This window comes from Agelaius phoeniceus, chromosome 2 (genome assembly GCF_051311805.1).
Source record: "Agelaius phoeniceus isolate bAgePho1 chromosome 2, bAgePho1.hap1, whole genome shotgun sequence".
NCBI classification, from domain to species: Eukaryota; Metazoa; Chordata; class Aves; order Passeriformes; family Icteridae; genus Agelaius; species Agelaius phoeniceus.
The window spans coordinates 81,994,973-82,012,368 of NC_135266.1; the positions used below are offsets into that span (position 1 = coordinate 81,994,973).

General features: G+C 37.7%; 1 protein-coding gene across 1 annotated transcript; it reads left to right on the forward strand.

The window, feature by feature from the left end:
• The first annotated feature begins 859 nt into the window (after window positions 1-859).
• On the forward strand, window positions 860-17,196 carry CHORDC1 (cysteine and histidine rich domain containing 1). Its single transcript, XM_054654072.2, has 11 exons — window positions 860-1,069; window positions 4,406-4,455; window positions 6,473-6,529; window positions 7,018-7,178; window positions 7,747-7,847; window positions 8,777-8,835; window positions 9,845-9,915; window positions 10,191-10,296; window positions 11,351-11,470; window positions 12,112-12,174; window positions 12,700-17,196. Exons 1-11 carry the CDS (start codon window positions 1,006-1,008, stop codon window positions 12,841-12,843), a joined length of 996 nt encoding a protein of 331 aa, XP_054510047.1. The 5' UTR covers window positions 860-1,005; the 3' UTR covers window positions 12,844-17,196.
• The last annotated feature ends 200 nt before the right edge of the window (window positions 17,197-17,396 follow it).

The window sequence follows — 17,396 nt, forward strand, 5'->3', positions numbered from 1 at the left end:
ACAAGCGTGCAAAAGATCAGGGCTACATCAGAAGCAGTCTCCTGATGATCCTTTTGCATCCTGAAACTCCTTTTTAAGAAGCACTTTTTGGTTCATTCTGTGCACACATGCAGGATTTCTCATAGTCTGTACAAACAACCGGGGCAATTCTATTTTAAAAGCTGTGCTGTAGGTGTTTAACTAGGAGGAATCAGTTTGTAATTGTACACAATAATGTAGATGTCTGTACAGCATGTAGTGACAAGAGAAGGAATGGCTTCAAACTGAAAATTTTAGACTCAGTAGTAGGAAAACATTTTTTTGAGGGTGGTGAGGCAGTGGGACAGTGGATGCCTGATCCCTGGTGTTCCAGGCCAGGTTGGATGGAGCTTGGAGCACCGTGGTCTAGTGAAGTTCCCTTCCCTATCTTGGTGGGGTTGGAATTAGATGATCTTGAAGGTCCCTTCCACTGCAAACTATTCTATGATTTTAAATACAACCTCTATAATGTACACTACATAGAACATATGTAAGCTAGCCAGCTGTCAGGAGCAGCCGGACAAACTTTCGGGGAGCTAAGAGAACATAAATTAGTGTTTTTCCTAATAGGCTTCTGACGTTGGCATCAGTGCTTCAGTGCAGATGAGACAACCATTTAACACGTACACACAAGCATTCATTCCAAATCAAACTCACATGCAAGGAAAGGGAAAAAAAAATAAAATAAAAGCGGCAGGAACTCTCCGGAGGCCGAGCATTCCCCCAGAGCCGCGGCCCCACTCACGGCCGGGCCCAGCTCCGGCGGTTCCACGGCCCCGCAGCAGCGCCTGCGCGGCCGCCCGCCCGCTCTCGCCGGCCCCCGAAGCTTCGTGAAGATTCCGGAAGGCTCCGGCCGGCTCTTTCCGCCGCCGGAGCTGCCCCGCCCCCGGTGCTGCTGCCCGGCTTCCTTCCTTCCTTCCCTCTTCCTTCCGCCGTGTTCCAGCGGGCTCGGCTCTCCCGGGCGGCGGGGCAGGAGGTGCCGTGGCCATGTCGCTGCTCTGCTACAACCGGGGCTGCGGCCAGCGCTTCGACCCCGAGAACAACACGGAGGGTGAGGGCGGCGGAGGGGCCGGGGCGCGGTGCCTCCCTGGCTGCCAGCGCGGGGAGCGGGGGCGGCCCCGGGGCTCTGCGGGGCGATGTGAGCCCGTCCCGCCCGGGCCGGGCCCGGCGGCGCTGCGGGGCTCTCAGCCGGCCCCGGGTGCGGCTGCCCCGGGGACACGCGTGTGGGGCCAGGGCAGGCACGGCGCTGTCATGTGTGCCAAAGGCTCTCTAGGCCAGCGTAGGCTTCTCTGCTCAGGGCCTCTGTGGGTGTTGCATTTATCGCAGTTACCAGCGGGTTTTTGGTTTTTAGATTGGTTGGCTGGTTGGTTTGGTTTTTGTTTTGTTTTTTTTTTTTTTTTTTTAATTCAAGTGTGTGTATTTGCAGCAGGTAATTAAATGTGCCTGAATTGCACACGTGTGCCTGCTCTTCTAAGTGCCTTGAGCGCTTGCAGTGCTTCTGTGTTTGCTGGGAATGCTAGGGAAGTGTATTTAAAGCTCTGTCGTTTGGGGTTTCATAATTCCGCAGAGGTGCAGAAGGGTGAGTTGAGTTTCAGAAGGCTCGCCCTCACCTGGTTTATAGAGTAACTGTGTTGGTTGAATTTCTAGAATCCTCTCTTTGTGTTAATTTAATTTTTAGTGACCCCCCCCAGGGGTAGAAGTAGGCTGACATGTTCTAGCTTGTGCATTTTTCGTGGTTTAGAACCGTGGCAATAAAGAGTGTTTATTTTTCTGAGCTACGTTGTTTTGCATAGAGAGGGGCAACATATTGAGTAGGATTTGCTAATGTGAGTAACAGCAGAAGCGGGCACAGTTGTGGAATGCTTACATTTAGTGTTCTCTTCCACCACCATCCTCTACACCCCTTTTCCCCAAAAGGCAAACCAGATATTGTTTAAAAAAAAGAAATCCTATTAGGACTTTGTGACCTGCTGTGCTCCTTATAAAAGTAACACTTCTTTACAGTTTGTGATCAAGCTGTAGTAAACTAGGTCAGGTTGGCATGGCCATATGCTAGCTCTGTGGTGCTTGGGTTGGGGAAAACAATTTCATAGCATGCAGTTTGTTTCAGTAAGTGGCTAGAACATGTAGTGGAATCACTGTGTCCTAGATGAAGCATTTCTGAAGGTAAATGAAATTATTCACAGATCACTGCAGAGAACCCAGTTTTGCATATGGGTGACCCCTACAAATTTCTACTTTGACATTTAATGAAAGGACTAATGAAGTGCTTTAATAAGGATGCAGGCAGTAAGGTGATAGTAGTGCATGGTAGGATCAGTTTGACTATGAAATTGACATCAAAAAAGCTCCAAACAAACAAAAACCTGAAAAATTATGGTACTTGTGTCTCCAAAAATTATCTGAGGGTTAGAGAAAACAGCTTTGACATACTTTTGTCTTCCTGGTAAAGGAAAGGTATTAACAGCAGTGGAGAGGTAACTTGTTTGTTTGTTTGTTTTCAGTGAAAGTGTAGAATAGCAACCAAAAGCTGCAGCAATCTGATCTCATATGAATCAGAACTAGGATATGCTTTTATCTGCTTGTATCCTAATTTTCTGTTGGGCTCAGTGTGAGCACAGATGGGCTGGTGTTTTACTGTCCTCTGGCAGGCACAATGGTCAGACTGCTCAGTGGTCAGATCCCGCTGGCTCTGCTGAGGCACTGCAGGGCTCCTTCTCCTGGCATCTCCTCTCCTGGAGCATGCAGGGCTCTCAGGAGGCAGCAGCCAAGTGGGCTGTCATTTGCTCCACCTGGTACCTACTGCAGGGCAGGCTCCAGGGAGAGAGGAAAAAGGATTGCACTTGGCCAGATGGACCACCAGGCACTTGCCTGTGTCTTCCTTGAGGTAGAGCATAGCCACCCCTGAGTTAGTTGATTTTGTGATGGTTCTGGTCTCTAAAATGGTAGCTGTTACTTACAGCATCTCTAGTGAATAATTAGAAATACTCATTTAAGTCTTCTGACTCAGAAATAATCTTTGCTACAAAACAGAGCTTATTTTTACTCTCATGGTACTTATAATGATATGTTTTCATACTTTTGGAAAAGAATAACCTTTGCTTTTATTTTTATTTGATTTAACAGTGAAGTCCTGGTCTCTCTGCAAACTAACCACCTTTTTCTTTTTAATTTTCCTGTAAGGTTTACCAGCATTAGTTTTCATCCTGAAACTGAAGGAACTGATAGAGGTTTATGGATGTATTTGTAAGCCTTGCTGGAGGACTAATGTCCCAAAATATGTGCATTTTGAGTTAAAGTGGGAACTGATGTCCCTCAGACTCTATTAGTGCTTTAAACATAGGCCTGAATATAAAATCAAAGAAAATTATACTAAATGAGGTTTCTTTAAAAATCTACATATTTATAAAAAAGATAAAACCATTTGGGTTGGGGTTTTTGCCTATTAAATATCTGTAGGCATATTGTTCTTTATCACTTTTTTTTTTTTTGCTTCCTATTATGGGCATTGTTACTGTTTGTGTCACTTAATTTTAAGTGTTTCTAATTTTGCTTTAAAGGCTAAAAGATAGTGCTTAGAGTCAAGCCAGTAAAATACTGTCCATGCAGTAAATGGCAGTGCGAAGTTATATACTCAGAGCAGTTTTATTACATTTTAAAGGAATACAAGTAAAAGAGAACAGCTGTGTAATGTTGATAAACATTTGTGAATACAAACACTTTCATTAATGGAGGTTGTGTTCCAGTGTAGTGTTTGTACAGAATCTATTAGTAATAAATAGTATTGATGCATCAAAACTGCCTGTGTGTGGAAGACTAACCTTTGGGTTCAAATCCTTAGGTGGCTTAGGATACTACAAACATTGAAAAAAAACCAAGGTAATTACGGTTCAAATCATGAACTCAGGATTTGCATCAAGAGACTTTTTTAACAGAATACTTCTCAACAGAAAGCTCTGATCCAGTTCAAATAGATGTATTTGAAGTGATAAATCAGTGTTTTCTGTCCATCAGGTAGCCATAGGGTCACCTTCTTACTTCTGCAAAATTACCAGTAAGGCCTGATTGCTGATGGAGGCCAGGGATGATCCACAGAGAGTTTCCTTGTTCCACGTGGAAATAGTAGTTTGTCTTAGATACCTGCTTTCTAGTTTGTGTAGTATAATCCTTAAGAAGAAAGAAGACCTCATTATTTGTGTTTAATATATGCACTCAGATAGCTTTTTTGGAGGAATCTGGATTTTTCTGAGTAATGATGTGCCCTCAGGGAGGTGGGGCAGCTCATGGCATACATTAATTGTGAATGTGGCATTTTTGCTGGGTTTGTAATCATATGAATAAATATTCTTGGTGTGCCTCAATATTAACAATAATCATTGTCTTCTAGGTTCATGCACATACCATCCAGGTGTGCCTGTTTTTCATGATGCTCTCAAAGTAAGTATGCAACTGTCCTTTTAAGTATTATCTATTATCTGCTTGGTTTTTCTTCTTTTTAATTTCAGATCTTTCAGTGTTGAGAAACTGATGTTCAGCCTATCATGAATAACCCCATGAAATTAGAAAAGCACAGTTACTAATTCCTGAAAAAGAAATTAAAAACTCCACTCATATGGTCTAAATGCCGTGCAAGTCTAGATGACTGTTTCCTGTTGATTAACTGACTTTAGGTCTCTCAGCAGTTTAATTAGGTCCTCTAAATAGGACTGTGGAGCCATTGAGAGGTTTCATACTCTTTAAATTAATTAACCTGCTTGGAATTCAGAGCAGCTGCTTGTGGTCTAATGTGGCCAGGATACTAATGTGTATGTGACATTTGTCTGCTGTAAAAAACAGTCATGTTCATTTAATCAGCCAAATGAGGATGTTGGTTAAATTTGGATTGGTCACCCATGCCTCTTATGCACCTGCCCAGGATTCTTGGGCTCCATCTTCAGTGAAGAATTAAATATACCTGTGATGGTATATCACAGTGCTTAGGCTGATGGCACAGCCCATCCTTGGTTTTGTGCTAAACTGTTTTCCCTCTTCAAGGATCTACTGGATGCATACAAAGTGCTTACAGGGGATCATTTCTGACATAACTGCTGAAACAGTGCTGGAAATCATTCTAATAATTTAATTGTAGTCAAAAATCTGGTGTCCAAAAGTGGAGCCTGACACTTTATTGATACTGATGTAGCCTAAGTGACTTTTCTTAGAACACTTAACTGCTGTTTAGCTGAGCTTTGAGGGAGTGAGTGGGGTTTTTTTTCTTGGTACTTAAGAACTACTTCTACTGGAAGTGCATCTCATCTCAACAATGTGGTGTCTTTTGGCCTTGTGAAAGCTTCTGCATTTGTGCTGGGTAGTGTGTTTGTTGTGAGCTGTTGCTTATGTTGCAGTACCTGACTCTGGAATCAGCCATCGTGTTTCACTGGCAAATTGGGGCAAATACTCTTAGATCAAATACTTTACAGTTGCTTAGACAATGGTAAATTTTTTTGTACAAAATTACAGCTGTACTCAGAGCACAGTACAAAAATCTTCTACATAATTATGAAGGGAGAAGTTATTCAGTTAGCTCAAAAACTTATGTTTACTCCCTCTTTCTCTTACATACTCACTGTTTACAAACAAGTACCACTTTCCCCCTTCTCCTTATCCTGCCTCTTGCCTTTTAATTAAAAATTTATCATAATTGCAAATGAGCGGTTTTCTTCGTGCTATGAGTTCTAGATAATCTAGGTGGGCAGGATGAACCTTTTGTCTCCTCAATTGTGGAAATAGTTTATATTTTGAGGGTATTTTAGAACCACCTACCTAAAACCCATTGTGTTGCACCACTTAAGCTTTCAAAGCAGTGGTGCATTAGTCAGTCTGTTGCCTCTAATAAGCTTCTTTGAGTTCTAAGATATATTATTCACAGTGGCAAGGCAATTTGCTCTAAAGTTGAATTTCTGGTTTATATAATAAAAAGTGCTCTTGATTGATGTAGTTGGATAGCTGTGCAATGCACATATCCAATTCTGTTGGTGGGAAATAAGAAATTGAAAGATCTGAGTGGTGCTCAAGAAAAAGAAAAAAAAATCCCTCTCATTTTTGGAAGAAGGCCTTGAACATTGAGTCACAGATGAGCCTGGTCTCAGGTGTAGTCTTTGTTTTGCTTATGTGTTACTTAATAGATGAAGTAGCATTTCTGTTTTCCGTTGCACAGAGTTGGCTCCTAACTTGTCATGGAAGTATTGCCTCACATTTATTGAACTTTCTGATTAAGGCAGCACCAGCAAACTAGAAAACTTCTCTGACTTTTAAAAATGCAGATGATACTATTGTCCACAGTAGGGAAGGAAACAATTGCTAATTTTGATATGCCACATCTTTTAAAGAAATATAATAAATATTTTGCTTTTTTAAAGCTGTTGTCAAGTTCAGTAGTCATGCCTATGTTGTTTCTCTTCCAAAATGTTTATAGGGTTGGTCATGTTGTAAGAGGAGAACAACAGACTTTTCTGACTTCTTAAGCATTGTGGTATGTACTCATGATTATTTACAATTTCTATACTTGTCAAGTGATAGTGATTAATATTAAATGGTGCATGTGCTTACATGTTTTAAATTAATTCTGTTTTAAATTAATTCTGTTGAAACGGTCTTAATTCTTATATCCTCTTTTTTTTTCATATAATGCTGAAGTCAAAGCTCATTTTCAAGCTTTGTTAGAATTATCAAAATAGGTTTGGATAGAACTGCTTGCTAATAAAAAGGGTGGTCAGCATCTATTGCCTCTTTGCTTGACTACAGAAAGTATGCATTTTTCTTTTAACTTGTATCGAAAATGAGAATATTTTCCACTTTAGTGGTAGGGTTTCCTTTGCAGCCAGTGTTAAGAGTGGGCTACAGGAAAAGATGGAGCTGAAGAAAGAGTCAAGAAGACTTGTTGCAGTTTTTGTTAATTTTTCATGCGAATGAACTACGCTGCATTTATATATAAATAAAAACATATGCTTTCCACAATAGGGCTGTACAAAGGGTTTCCATAACAGCGAGAAACCTCCTGAGCCTGTTAAACCAGAAGTCAAAACTACCTCTGAGCGAAAGGAGCTAGCTGAACTGAAACCCAAATTTCAAGAACACATAATTCAGGCACCAAAACCATTGGAAACAATTAAGAGACCAAGGTACGGTATATGGAACTTTAAGGTTTTCCAAATTTGTAGTCAGTTGGCCAGGTTAAAGCTTGCTTGGTTATTCAGTGTTGTACATTTCATGAAATTCTGAAATTAACCTTAGAAGACCATGGTTTTGGTAGAAGTGATGTTGTTATCTTGAGCTTCAAAATACGAGAAAAGAATTCTGTTATGACAAAGAAGTACTTGATCTTTCAACACAAGAAGCAAAAATTGAAGTCTATAACCTCATAGCTTAAAATGCCACTAGAAACTGTGTTAAGTGTTTTAAACAGTAATAAAAATAGTTTTTGAATGCTTGTATTTCAATTCCTTAGTATCTCTGATTTATTTTTATTTTTGTAGAATATATAGGATTTCCAGTTGAAAGCCAAGACTGCCTTCTAAGTTTCTAGTCTGTTTTTTCATAAACAGTTCAGATTGGCATTTACAAGTGTAGTTTGTTTCTTGAAGGGAGGTTTGAAAGGAAGAGCTTGTAGGAAGATTAAAAGTTACTACTTTGTCTTCTTTAAATTCTTTCTTATGAAGTAAGTTGACACTAATACATGGATTTTTTTAGCCCAGATGAGCCAATGACAAATTTGCAGCTGAAAGTGTCAGCTTCCTTGAAACAAGCTCTCGATAAACTGAAACTGTCATCAGAAAATGAAGGGAGAAAAGGTAAGGAGACAGGGAGATTAAGTAGGTATGTGATGCTAAGTGTCACAAAAATAAATGCTGATCTTGTCATTTCTGAAGTGATAGTTTCCTGTAATTATGTTCTTTTTCTTAATAATCTGAAATACCTTCCAGTCCAGGAAATGATGATTGAAGTTCAGATGTGGGTAACATGGGAGACTTGGTTGTCAGGAGCAGTTCATTGTCGTTAGCATTATTTGAACTGTGTCTTTGCTAAGATTTTGTGGTTAGAATGGATGTAATGGGAACATCCATTTCTGAATGTGTGACTGACAGAGTTACCAAGAAATGAACTTTACTCCCTATTATTGCAGAGACAGTATAATATAAAGCCTTCATAAATTGGTGAAATTCCTTAGAAGACTAGTCGGTTCTCCCTTGTCTGTTTTTCCTCTTTCTTCTTCCCACATTTTATTTGGAATTTGGTTCCAGAACTACACTGCTCCTTAGGTAACTTTATAATTTCAACCTCTGCTTGTGGCTATTTTATGCTCTTTTGTTCTTGTGCCAAGCTAATTTAGCTCTTCTTTCTCCATGGTATCCAAATTATTTCCTTGTGTGTATTTATAGACAGCAGTTGAAGCCTTTTACATTCTTAGTTTTACAAAACTGAACTAGGTGAATGATTGTTCACTTCCCCTGTGATTGTAATGATCCTCTTAATATTTTTTTATTTACCCCACTTAAAATGTGTAAAGATACAGAGCCTAGAATTTGATGCATAGGTAATACAGCATTTGGAATTTTTCTCTCTGCCTCTCTAGCAGATTTTACTATCAGGCAGAAAATAGAATCTTGAAGAGGAAGATTTTTCAAATCTCCTCCTTGGCTCATTTTAGTCCATAATAAAAGCAAAGTGTTCAGTCAATTATTCAATTCATTTGCTATTTTCTCTAATAATCTGTTTACAGAGGAAGATAGTGATGAAATCAAGATTGGGACGGCATGTAAAAATGCAGGCTGTTCAAAAGTAAGTGGTTCAGTTGTACTCTAAATGCCACTGCTCAGCTATTAAGTGAGCAGTTTTGGTTTTTTGTGTGCTACAAGTTAATTTGGAAAAGGCACAAAGTCCATTGGGTTTAACAAATGCATATTTGATAACATACTTTAGTATGAACAAATGTGAGTTGTTCACAGAAAGTCAAAGATTTTTTTTCTTAAACCTTTCATGAACTTCTTATTAGTAAGCTTGTCAAATCCATGGTACTGAGGTGTTTCAACTTAACATAATAAATATAGTGTTGGTGAGAGGTGGCTTACTGATAACACTTGGGTTGCTCTTGATAATGTGTATAGATAAGAAGTATCTACAGATCTTAACAGTTAATGCTTCCTGCAAGAAGAATTAAAAAGTCAGTGTTTTAACACTTCTAGTACCAAAATTAGTCATTATATTATGTAGTCATTTTAAGTGAAAGTTACACTGACAGGCTTGTTTTGTGCAAAATGGGACAGTAAAATTTAAATAGCTATTTTACCTGGCAGATTTTGCATTATCTACTGAAGCGCTGGTGGGAGAACTTTGGCAGTCTTTGTGTTGGGAAGAACTGATCTGATATTCTGTGGCTAAGTTGTATATTGTTTATTTTACTTTCTATAGAGAATCCATGTGTTTTATGAATGACAAATTTAATTTATTTTCAAGTTAAGTTCTTGTTTTCTCTGAATGCTCAGAGTATTTTAAAGACAAAAATCTCTATGAGGATCTGCAGTAACCTTTGTGAGCATAGGTGGTGTCACCACTGATGTGTGCCATTGAATTAATACAAAGTACAGCTTCTTAGCAGTGCCAGAGAACCTTCTGTGAAGGAAGGTTGAACACTTACTTTGAAAAGCTAGAACAAGCCATTAAATCTAGAGTATTTACCCAAAAGCTTTGTCATACTTTGGTGATTATTTCTGGTTTTTGTTGTGTTTTATTTTATTCCTTGCTCCAAATCCTGTAGCAGTAATACACTTTAAATGCTTTGTCCCACCAGACATACGAAGGACCACACAGCACAGAAGAAGTATGTATATACCATTCTGGTGTACCTATTTTCCATGAAGGGTTAGTATTCAGCTAACTTCCATTTTTGTACCTGTGTTCTGTGAAGGGTTAGTATTCAGTTAACTTCAGGTTTTTTTAACTAGTTTATTGTGTATTCTTGCTTTCTTTGTAAATGTTGTCTTGATTTATTCTCTATTCCCTCTTCTGTCAAAAATGACAATGCTTGAAAAGAGTATATGGAAGTAACAGTAATACTGCATAAAGGAAAGAGCTTAAATGTTCACTGTAAATAGTGTCCTAAATATTGTTTGTTAATTACTTTGCAAACTTTCAAGGATGAAGTATTGGAGCTGTTGTAAAAGAAAAACTTCTGACTTCAATACATTTTTAGCTCAAGAAGGCTGCACAAGAGGAACACACATATGGACTAAAAAGGATGCAGTAAGTAGCATTAGGATTGCATTCTGTAACTGGCTATTCTGAATTTTGAATACTAAAATGTAGTTTGTAGCTTGATTGAATTATTATTGTAGCTGAGCTATTACAGATCACCACCTTTGACATAAGGTGGAGGATACATAATGTACATAGCAGGAAAACTGAGACATGGAGTGTGAAGTAGTCTGTGGTACAGGAGTACTTGACTCTTTAAGAATATTGTATTTGGTCACATGATGGATGCAGGTGAACAAAAAGTTCTTGTTATGAATATGTTGTCTGTTGCTGAGGCAAAAAGGGTTTGACACTGCAAACATCAGGAATGTTTAACGACAGAAAATAAAGATACGTTATAAGGAGTGTAGTTTCATTACTTCATTCCAGAGCAATTACTTCATGAATCCTTTACTTCTTTTAAATCTTACAATTGCTGTTTGCTTTGAATATTTATATTTTTCTTCAACAATTATTTGCAAGGGCAGAAAGTAGGGACTAAAAAAAGTTGAAATGGTGAGTCTAAAGCAGGAGACTGTAGAAAAAGACTAAAGAATTTATCCACATTTAAAGAATCCATGAGTATATTAATTGTATGTGTATTGAGATAATGGGCTTCTATCCAACAAGGGGTTTTTCTACATTAGCTTTTTGTTTTTATTTTGAGGGCTTTTTTCACAGTTTACTTACTTTTTCTGCATCAGAGAACAGAGAGTAATACTTTTTTTTGCAGGACTATGAAGCATTCTTGGAGTCATGGCATTCTTTTCTGTGTTCAGTTCCTTTTTATAACCTGCTGGTTAACTGTAGTCTTGGAGAGGAAGTTGATCCACCAAGTAACATTTTTTTGTTGTAGTTTGTTTGAGAGGGAGATACTGAAATTCTTAGTAAAAAGAATTGCAAGTGGAGTCTTGAGTCTCCTGTGAAGATGGAATACAGTCCTTTATTAGCTATGCTAATTAGCTATTAAAAAAGTTCTGGGTGTTTATGCTGTTAATCTTGTAAAAAATATTCAAATGTAATTCCAAGTCTTTTTTTTTCCTGTACTTTTTTCCTTATATAGGGTACTAAAGTAGTTCCATGCAGGCATGATTGGCACCAGACTGGAGGAGAAGTGACTGTTTCTGTATATGCTAAAAACTCTGTCCCTGATCTGAGCTATGTAGAAGCTAATAGCACAATGGTAAGCCTCTACCAAGTTCAGCAACTTGAACCTAGGAAAATCTGCTCAGTTTTATTTACAAGGCAGAGATAGCATAAGACTTTTTTGAGTAACTGCTTTTTCTTGGCATTTGTGTTTGCTCAAGTATGTATAGCTTTTTTCTCCCTTCTGTTTGGACATCTGCACTTTAATGTGTGGGGTTTTTTTAAAGCTGCAATAAAGTATGCAAAAAAAATCTTTGATTTGACTTCCATAATTAAAATTCAAGCATGATGGGTTTGCATCACCATATGTATAAATATAGAGTCATCATTTACTTGTATTTGACTTAATGTAATTTGATACCATTCTTCATTGTTGTTTCACATTGTTGTCTTCATGCTGTCTCACAGCTACTAATATTAAACAGGTGTTAAAATGTCTCTCTGATTTCTTAATCTAAAATGATAAGATATCAGTGGTCACTGTTGATTGCAACTGTATCATAATCTATTAAAATAGATACCCATCTCTATTTCAGAGCGACAATTTTATCACTTTGGTCATTGTAGGATCCAAGTCCTAAAGTGGTATATTCTGTTAAAGCATTCTCAAGGTGTCAGATGTTTTACTGCCATGATAAACTTTTCTTTTGTTTTGGTTTTTTTTTTTTTCCTGTTTAGGTAAATATCCATATTGTATTTGAAGGAGAAAAGGAGTTTCATCGTAGTGTGAAGTTATGGGGAGTAAGTATAAAAATATTTTTTCTATTAAAAAGAAGCAAACAAAAAAATCTAACAAAAAACCCCAGAAGGAAACCTAAGCATAAGCCATTAGCTTCTTCTCTTTCAAGATGGTTTGGTTTTCCTCATTACTCTGTTTTTCGAAAGAATTTCTGTTGCATGACATTGAGTAATTACATTTAAATTCTGAATAAAATGACCCTGGAGATCCAGTGTGACATCATAATGGGCACTGCTTTGTACAGAAAGTGGCCTTCCAAGGTCCTTTCTGATCTCAACGCCATGGTAGTGGTATTGCAGAAAATCCTTGGTTATGTATGTTAGCCAATGTATATTAGATATGCATCAGCATATGTTTATGCCATAAACATTCCAAAGCTTGGGAATGGGAAACAGTCTTGATTTTTCAAGATATTAGAGGGATCTTCATCTACCTAAACATCTACTGAAATTTAGTGATGAGGTACTCCCTAACTTAAATCCCCGGTGTCTGTTAAATTAAAGCATGAAATACCTTTACTGTTCTAGGTGATCGATGTAAAGAGGAGTTACGTGAACATGACTGCTACAAAGATTGAGCTCACTATGAGAAAAGCAGAGCCCCTGCTATGGGCCAGTCTGGAGTTACCAGTATCCAACACACAACCAAAACAGGAGAGTTCGGATCAATAACAGTTCCAAGAGACGAGTTATTTCCCATAATGAAGTGGTGACTTGCTACTGTAATCAAATATTTAACTTTTATATAGATTTCTTTTTTTTAATGCTAGTTCATCTGTTCCCTTCTAGAAAGAAATTGACGCACAGCAAATGGGGGTGTAAACTTGAAAGGGTAACAGTTATTTCTGCTCTTGCTCCCATGGATATGTTTATGCTAGATGCGATGTCTCCATGGGAATTTAGCGTAAAACAGCTATTGCCCTTTGCTTGCAACCTTCCCTTCCATGCACTGACTATCCCAGTAGATGTGCTCTCTGTTCACAGTGAGTGTCTTTGTTTTTCAGCTGTTCTGTTTAGACTGGATGCGTTTGGTAGCCTGTGTTAAATTCAACACTGTTACGAAGCTTACAGTAATGCAGATACAAAAATCTGAGATTGAACTGATTGGCATGTAATTCTACATCTAGAGTAAAAGGTTACATAAACAGAAATAGGAAGTTGTACTCTTGGAGAGTTTTGTGTTCTGAAACGAAGATTTCTTTCAATACCTGTTGGCTTATGTAGGAATGAAATGAATGGTGTTATTCCAAGGATTTCAGTACTTGCTGGCTCCTGCTGTCTTTCATGTATCAAAGCAGATCAGGTTAAAATTTTAAAAAAGGTGGCAAAAAGGGATTTTTTTTTTTACTCTTTTACGTTTGCTATTTCAGTAGTTAAATATAAAAGCAAATGGACAGTGAAATGGCTGTATAACTTAGCATTTCAGCTGTGAAGAGTATGCAAGCAGCAAACTATTGTGAAATTACCAAAGTGCTGTATATATTTGGCAGCCTTTAGAATGTATAGTCTGTCCTATTTTACAACATTGAAAATCTCAAGACTCTTCTCAAAGTAGATGGATATGTGTAGTAGGAGAAGCCAGGACACACTGTAGGTGTCTTGGTAAAACAATTTCCATATAGATATGTGTATCTCTTGACTCTGAGGATGGTCATCTAAGAACTGCAGTTATATACAGGGCAAAACTTAGGAGAAACAACATGCTTTACAATCTCTGTCTCATATTGTAATTGTACCTTTGACTCAAAATACTTTGAAAGAATACTGTATCTTTTGAGCAGGCTGTAATTAGAAGTCAAGACCTTAGTTTTGTTTTCAGTTCATCAGTAAAGGTGTGTGGCTGAAAACAGGATAGCTGTAAAAATGTGATTTTTTTTTTTTTTTTAATATAGGCAGCAACACACACAGTAACATTACTTTCTATTTCTGGTTGGAATAGTTTCTTAAATTTGGCTCACAGCTGAAATAAAAATGTTTTCCTATTAAAGTAATTAAAAATGCACACCATTTATTGTGCCTACTCCCGTATACATAAACAAAAGGGTTTGTGGATTGTTAAATACGTGGATGCTCATCTATCAGCCTTGGCAGACCTGGAATAGTGTCAGGAGAAACACAGGGTGTAGTAAAGGCATTATGAAGTGAAATACAGATTTCTGAGAATCTTGCTGTTTTCCAGTAGTTATGATTTGACTCAGATTTTTGTCTCTAACAATACTTGAAATCCTACTTCATGCTTAAAGTAGTAGGAAATACATTACCAAAGAAACCATCCCTGAACACCAAGAAGGTAACACTGGTGATACAGATATATATATGTATGTACACATACATAAAATTGTTTTGGTGCTTTACTACCTTAATTTCAAGATCCTTTGTCTTCAATTACTTAGTTTGAGCATGGTTGTATGGTCCTTTGGGCCCTTTTAAAAAATTTCAGCTCTAAGTTCTGCTGTATAGATTCTTTTAACCTCTAATAATGCCTTTTTTTTCCTCTTTTTTTTTGAAATCTGAAAATGTCAGGTACTGCAAAGTGATAGGGTACAAGCTTATAAAATACATGCCTGCCAGGTGGTCCTCTGAAAATTGAACAGATGTTGCTTGATGTGTTCGGAACCAACAAGTGGAGCACTTATTAGTGTGACACTGAGAACATCAGTGGATGAAAAATTCTAGATAGCTGTAGCTACTAGCATGTCATCTGTGTTTGTGGGTGCAGAACTCTGAACTTGGACAGCAAAATTAGTAGTGCTTAAATGCCAGGATAAAGTTCTTGTTTAACAAGCAAGTTCAAATGTGTCTATCCATATGGATATATAAATATCCTAAATATGTTAAAAAAATATGGGAAACATATTTTCTCTTAATTTGCATCCTCATGTGCATTAGGTTTTTGTAATGTAAAACCTATTTTAAAGAACTACATGGAAAATGGAATTCCTTGGGAAAACAATTTCTGTTTTTCAGTAAGTCGTATTCTGCCTTAGCGCACTAACAAATGGAGAGAAATGTGGATGAATGGGCCATCACATGTGAATGCTGCAGGCTTTGGGATCCTGTAACTACTAGTTACATTCTTTCAAACTGTGTTCTGCTGGTAGCTTAGTCACCTTGGCCATAAGTGGGAGAAAGCTCCTGTGAACACAGTCCCTAAGTTTTGCTTTTGCTTTTTGTTTATTCCTCCCACTCTTCTCCTGTTGTTCATACTTTCAGAACAAAGCTAAAGATACTTCAGGTGTTCTATAATGACTCCTCCCATCAGTGGCAAAACAACCACTTTTAAAGCTTACCTGTTTAAAAAAGCAAGCAAACAAATTAAAGAACCTGTGAAAACCCCACCAGCTTTGGTCAGGCAAGAAGGTATAGATTGTACAATAACAGCATACTTTCAGTGGCCTGGGATGCTTTTCAAAATAAAAGTATAAACCTTCAGATGGCCTTGACTGCCATAAGCTGTCTATTTAACTGCAGCAATTCTTAGCAGTTTTTTATAACCATATGTCTGCATCTATTCTGAAGCTGCAAGAACTGTATCACTCACTGAATTTGTGTGTTTTGAGGATTTGTTCAAAACAAGCTTCAACATACCAAGGGTTGTTCGTGGTGTTTCATGCAATGACATCTTGACATGCATAGTGGTAGCAGACACTTTGATGGAATATTGGCTTGGCTGTAACTTTCATGAGTTTGGAGAGAAGGTAAGGCCAACTGTCATGTGCTAAACCAATCATGATGGATACTTTCCCAAAAGCAAGATTTGTCAAGTAAGCAAAGTGATATTTGATCACAGGCATTCACCTGTCTAATGATATGATACTATATTGCAAACCAGTATGAACAGGAATACTCAGTGTCAAATTCATCCTTTTTTCATGCTCTTGGATGTTGTGCTGTATTTATCAAATTAAGTTGATACAATCTAACTATATTTTTATAAATAAGTGTTTAAGAGCTGTAGTGTGTTTCAGTATGGGTTGTTTATGTGTTACACAAGCATGTTACCTGAGTCAGAGCTTACTGTCCAGGTGCATGTATAATTTCACCTTCACAATCTCTTTATAATACAAAAAATTGCATGGGTATAAAAGTTTATGACAGAAATCTTTATCTTTTCCCTCGTGTATAAGCCCATTTTCCTATTTAACATATTTCCTATCTAACATTGCATCCCAGGTAAAAAGTGAGAGAGGATGAGAGGAAACAGCCTCAAGTTGTGCTGGGGGGATTTAGATTGGATTTTAGGAAAAACAGTTTTCATGGAAGGGGTTGTCAGGCATTAGAACAAGCTGCCCAGGGAAGCAGTGCAGTCACCATGCCTGCAGGTGGTTAAAAAAACATGGGTGTGGCGCTTAAGGACATGAGTTAATGAACATAGTGGTGGTGCTACCTTGTGGTTGGTGATCTTAGAGGTTTTTCCAATCTTAACAATTCTGTGGTCATGTATCTGTAACAACATTTCTTGGAGGAATTGAAATTTATGTGAAATGTTAATACATTGCTAAGCACAGAGCTGGTCAGCTACTTTGACTCTTAGGTGCTGATACAACTTGACAGAAAAATCTTCCATTGGATGGTATTCTGGATTGTGTACATTATCAAGTCACCATTTCAGTAGTTTAGGAATTAGTTTTACTAGGAATTTTTTCCTTGGGAAAAAAATATACCTATTCTACAAATGATCCATTTTTGGCTTGCATTCTTTAAACATGGCATGAGTATTGATTAAATACTGTATCTGTTAATGATTGGTCTTTCCCGATTTGCTACTAATTTTTTTTTACTTCTGTTTAGGAAGGAGATCCTTTTTTAAGTAATGAGTTATGTGTCTGGAACACTGTTTAAGGGTGGTAATAATTTTGCCATTATAAGAGTCTTGAATTACAGTTGAAGAGGAGATGACTTTTCGCATGGCTGTTTGATTCTGCACATTCACAAAACTTACAGGCAGAAATTAATCTCGTGTCTTCATGCTCTAGTTTTTTTTCTAAATGTATCCAATAAAATTCTTATTACATGCTGGCTGCATTTGGGGTTTGTGTTTGACTGCTTTTGTTATGGGTGTGAACTTCCCTGTTAGTTTGCAGCATGGTTGTTGAAGTAAAATGTAAGTGGACATTTTCCACATGTAAGTCTAAATAGGAGGGAAATTGCATTGCCAAGGGGTTTTTCCCACCTGTTGTTTCTTTCTTTGCTTGTTGCTTTCTAAAGCTACAGCCCAGTCAGGA

What these genes read in the sequence shown, in the direction of transcription:
- CHORDC1 (XM_054654072.2), top strand. Translation starts at nt 1,006, where the DNA reads ATGTCGCTGCTCTGCTACAACCGGGGCTGCGGCCAGCGCTTCGACCCC. An exon ending in GAAACAATTAAGAGACCAAG is followed by an intron (nt 7,179 to 7,746) that starts GTACGGTATATG and finishes GGATTTTTTTAG; the next exon opens with CCCAGATGAGCCAATGACAA. An exon ending in GTAGTGTGAAGTTATGGGGA is followed by an intron (nt 12,175 to 12,699) that starts GTAAGTATAAAA and finishes TTACTGTTCTAG; the next exon opens with GTGATCGATGTAAAGAGGAG.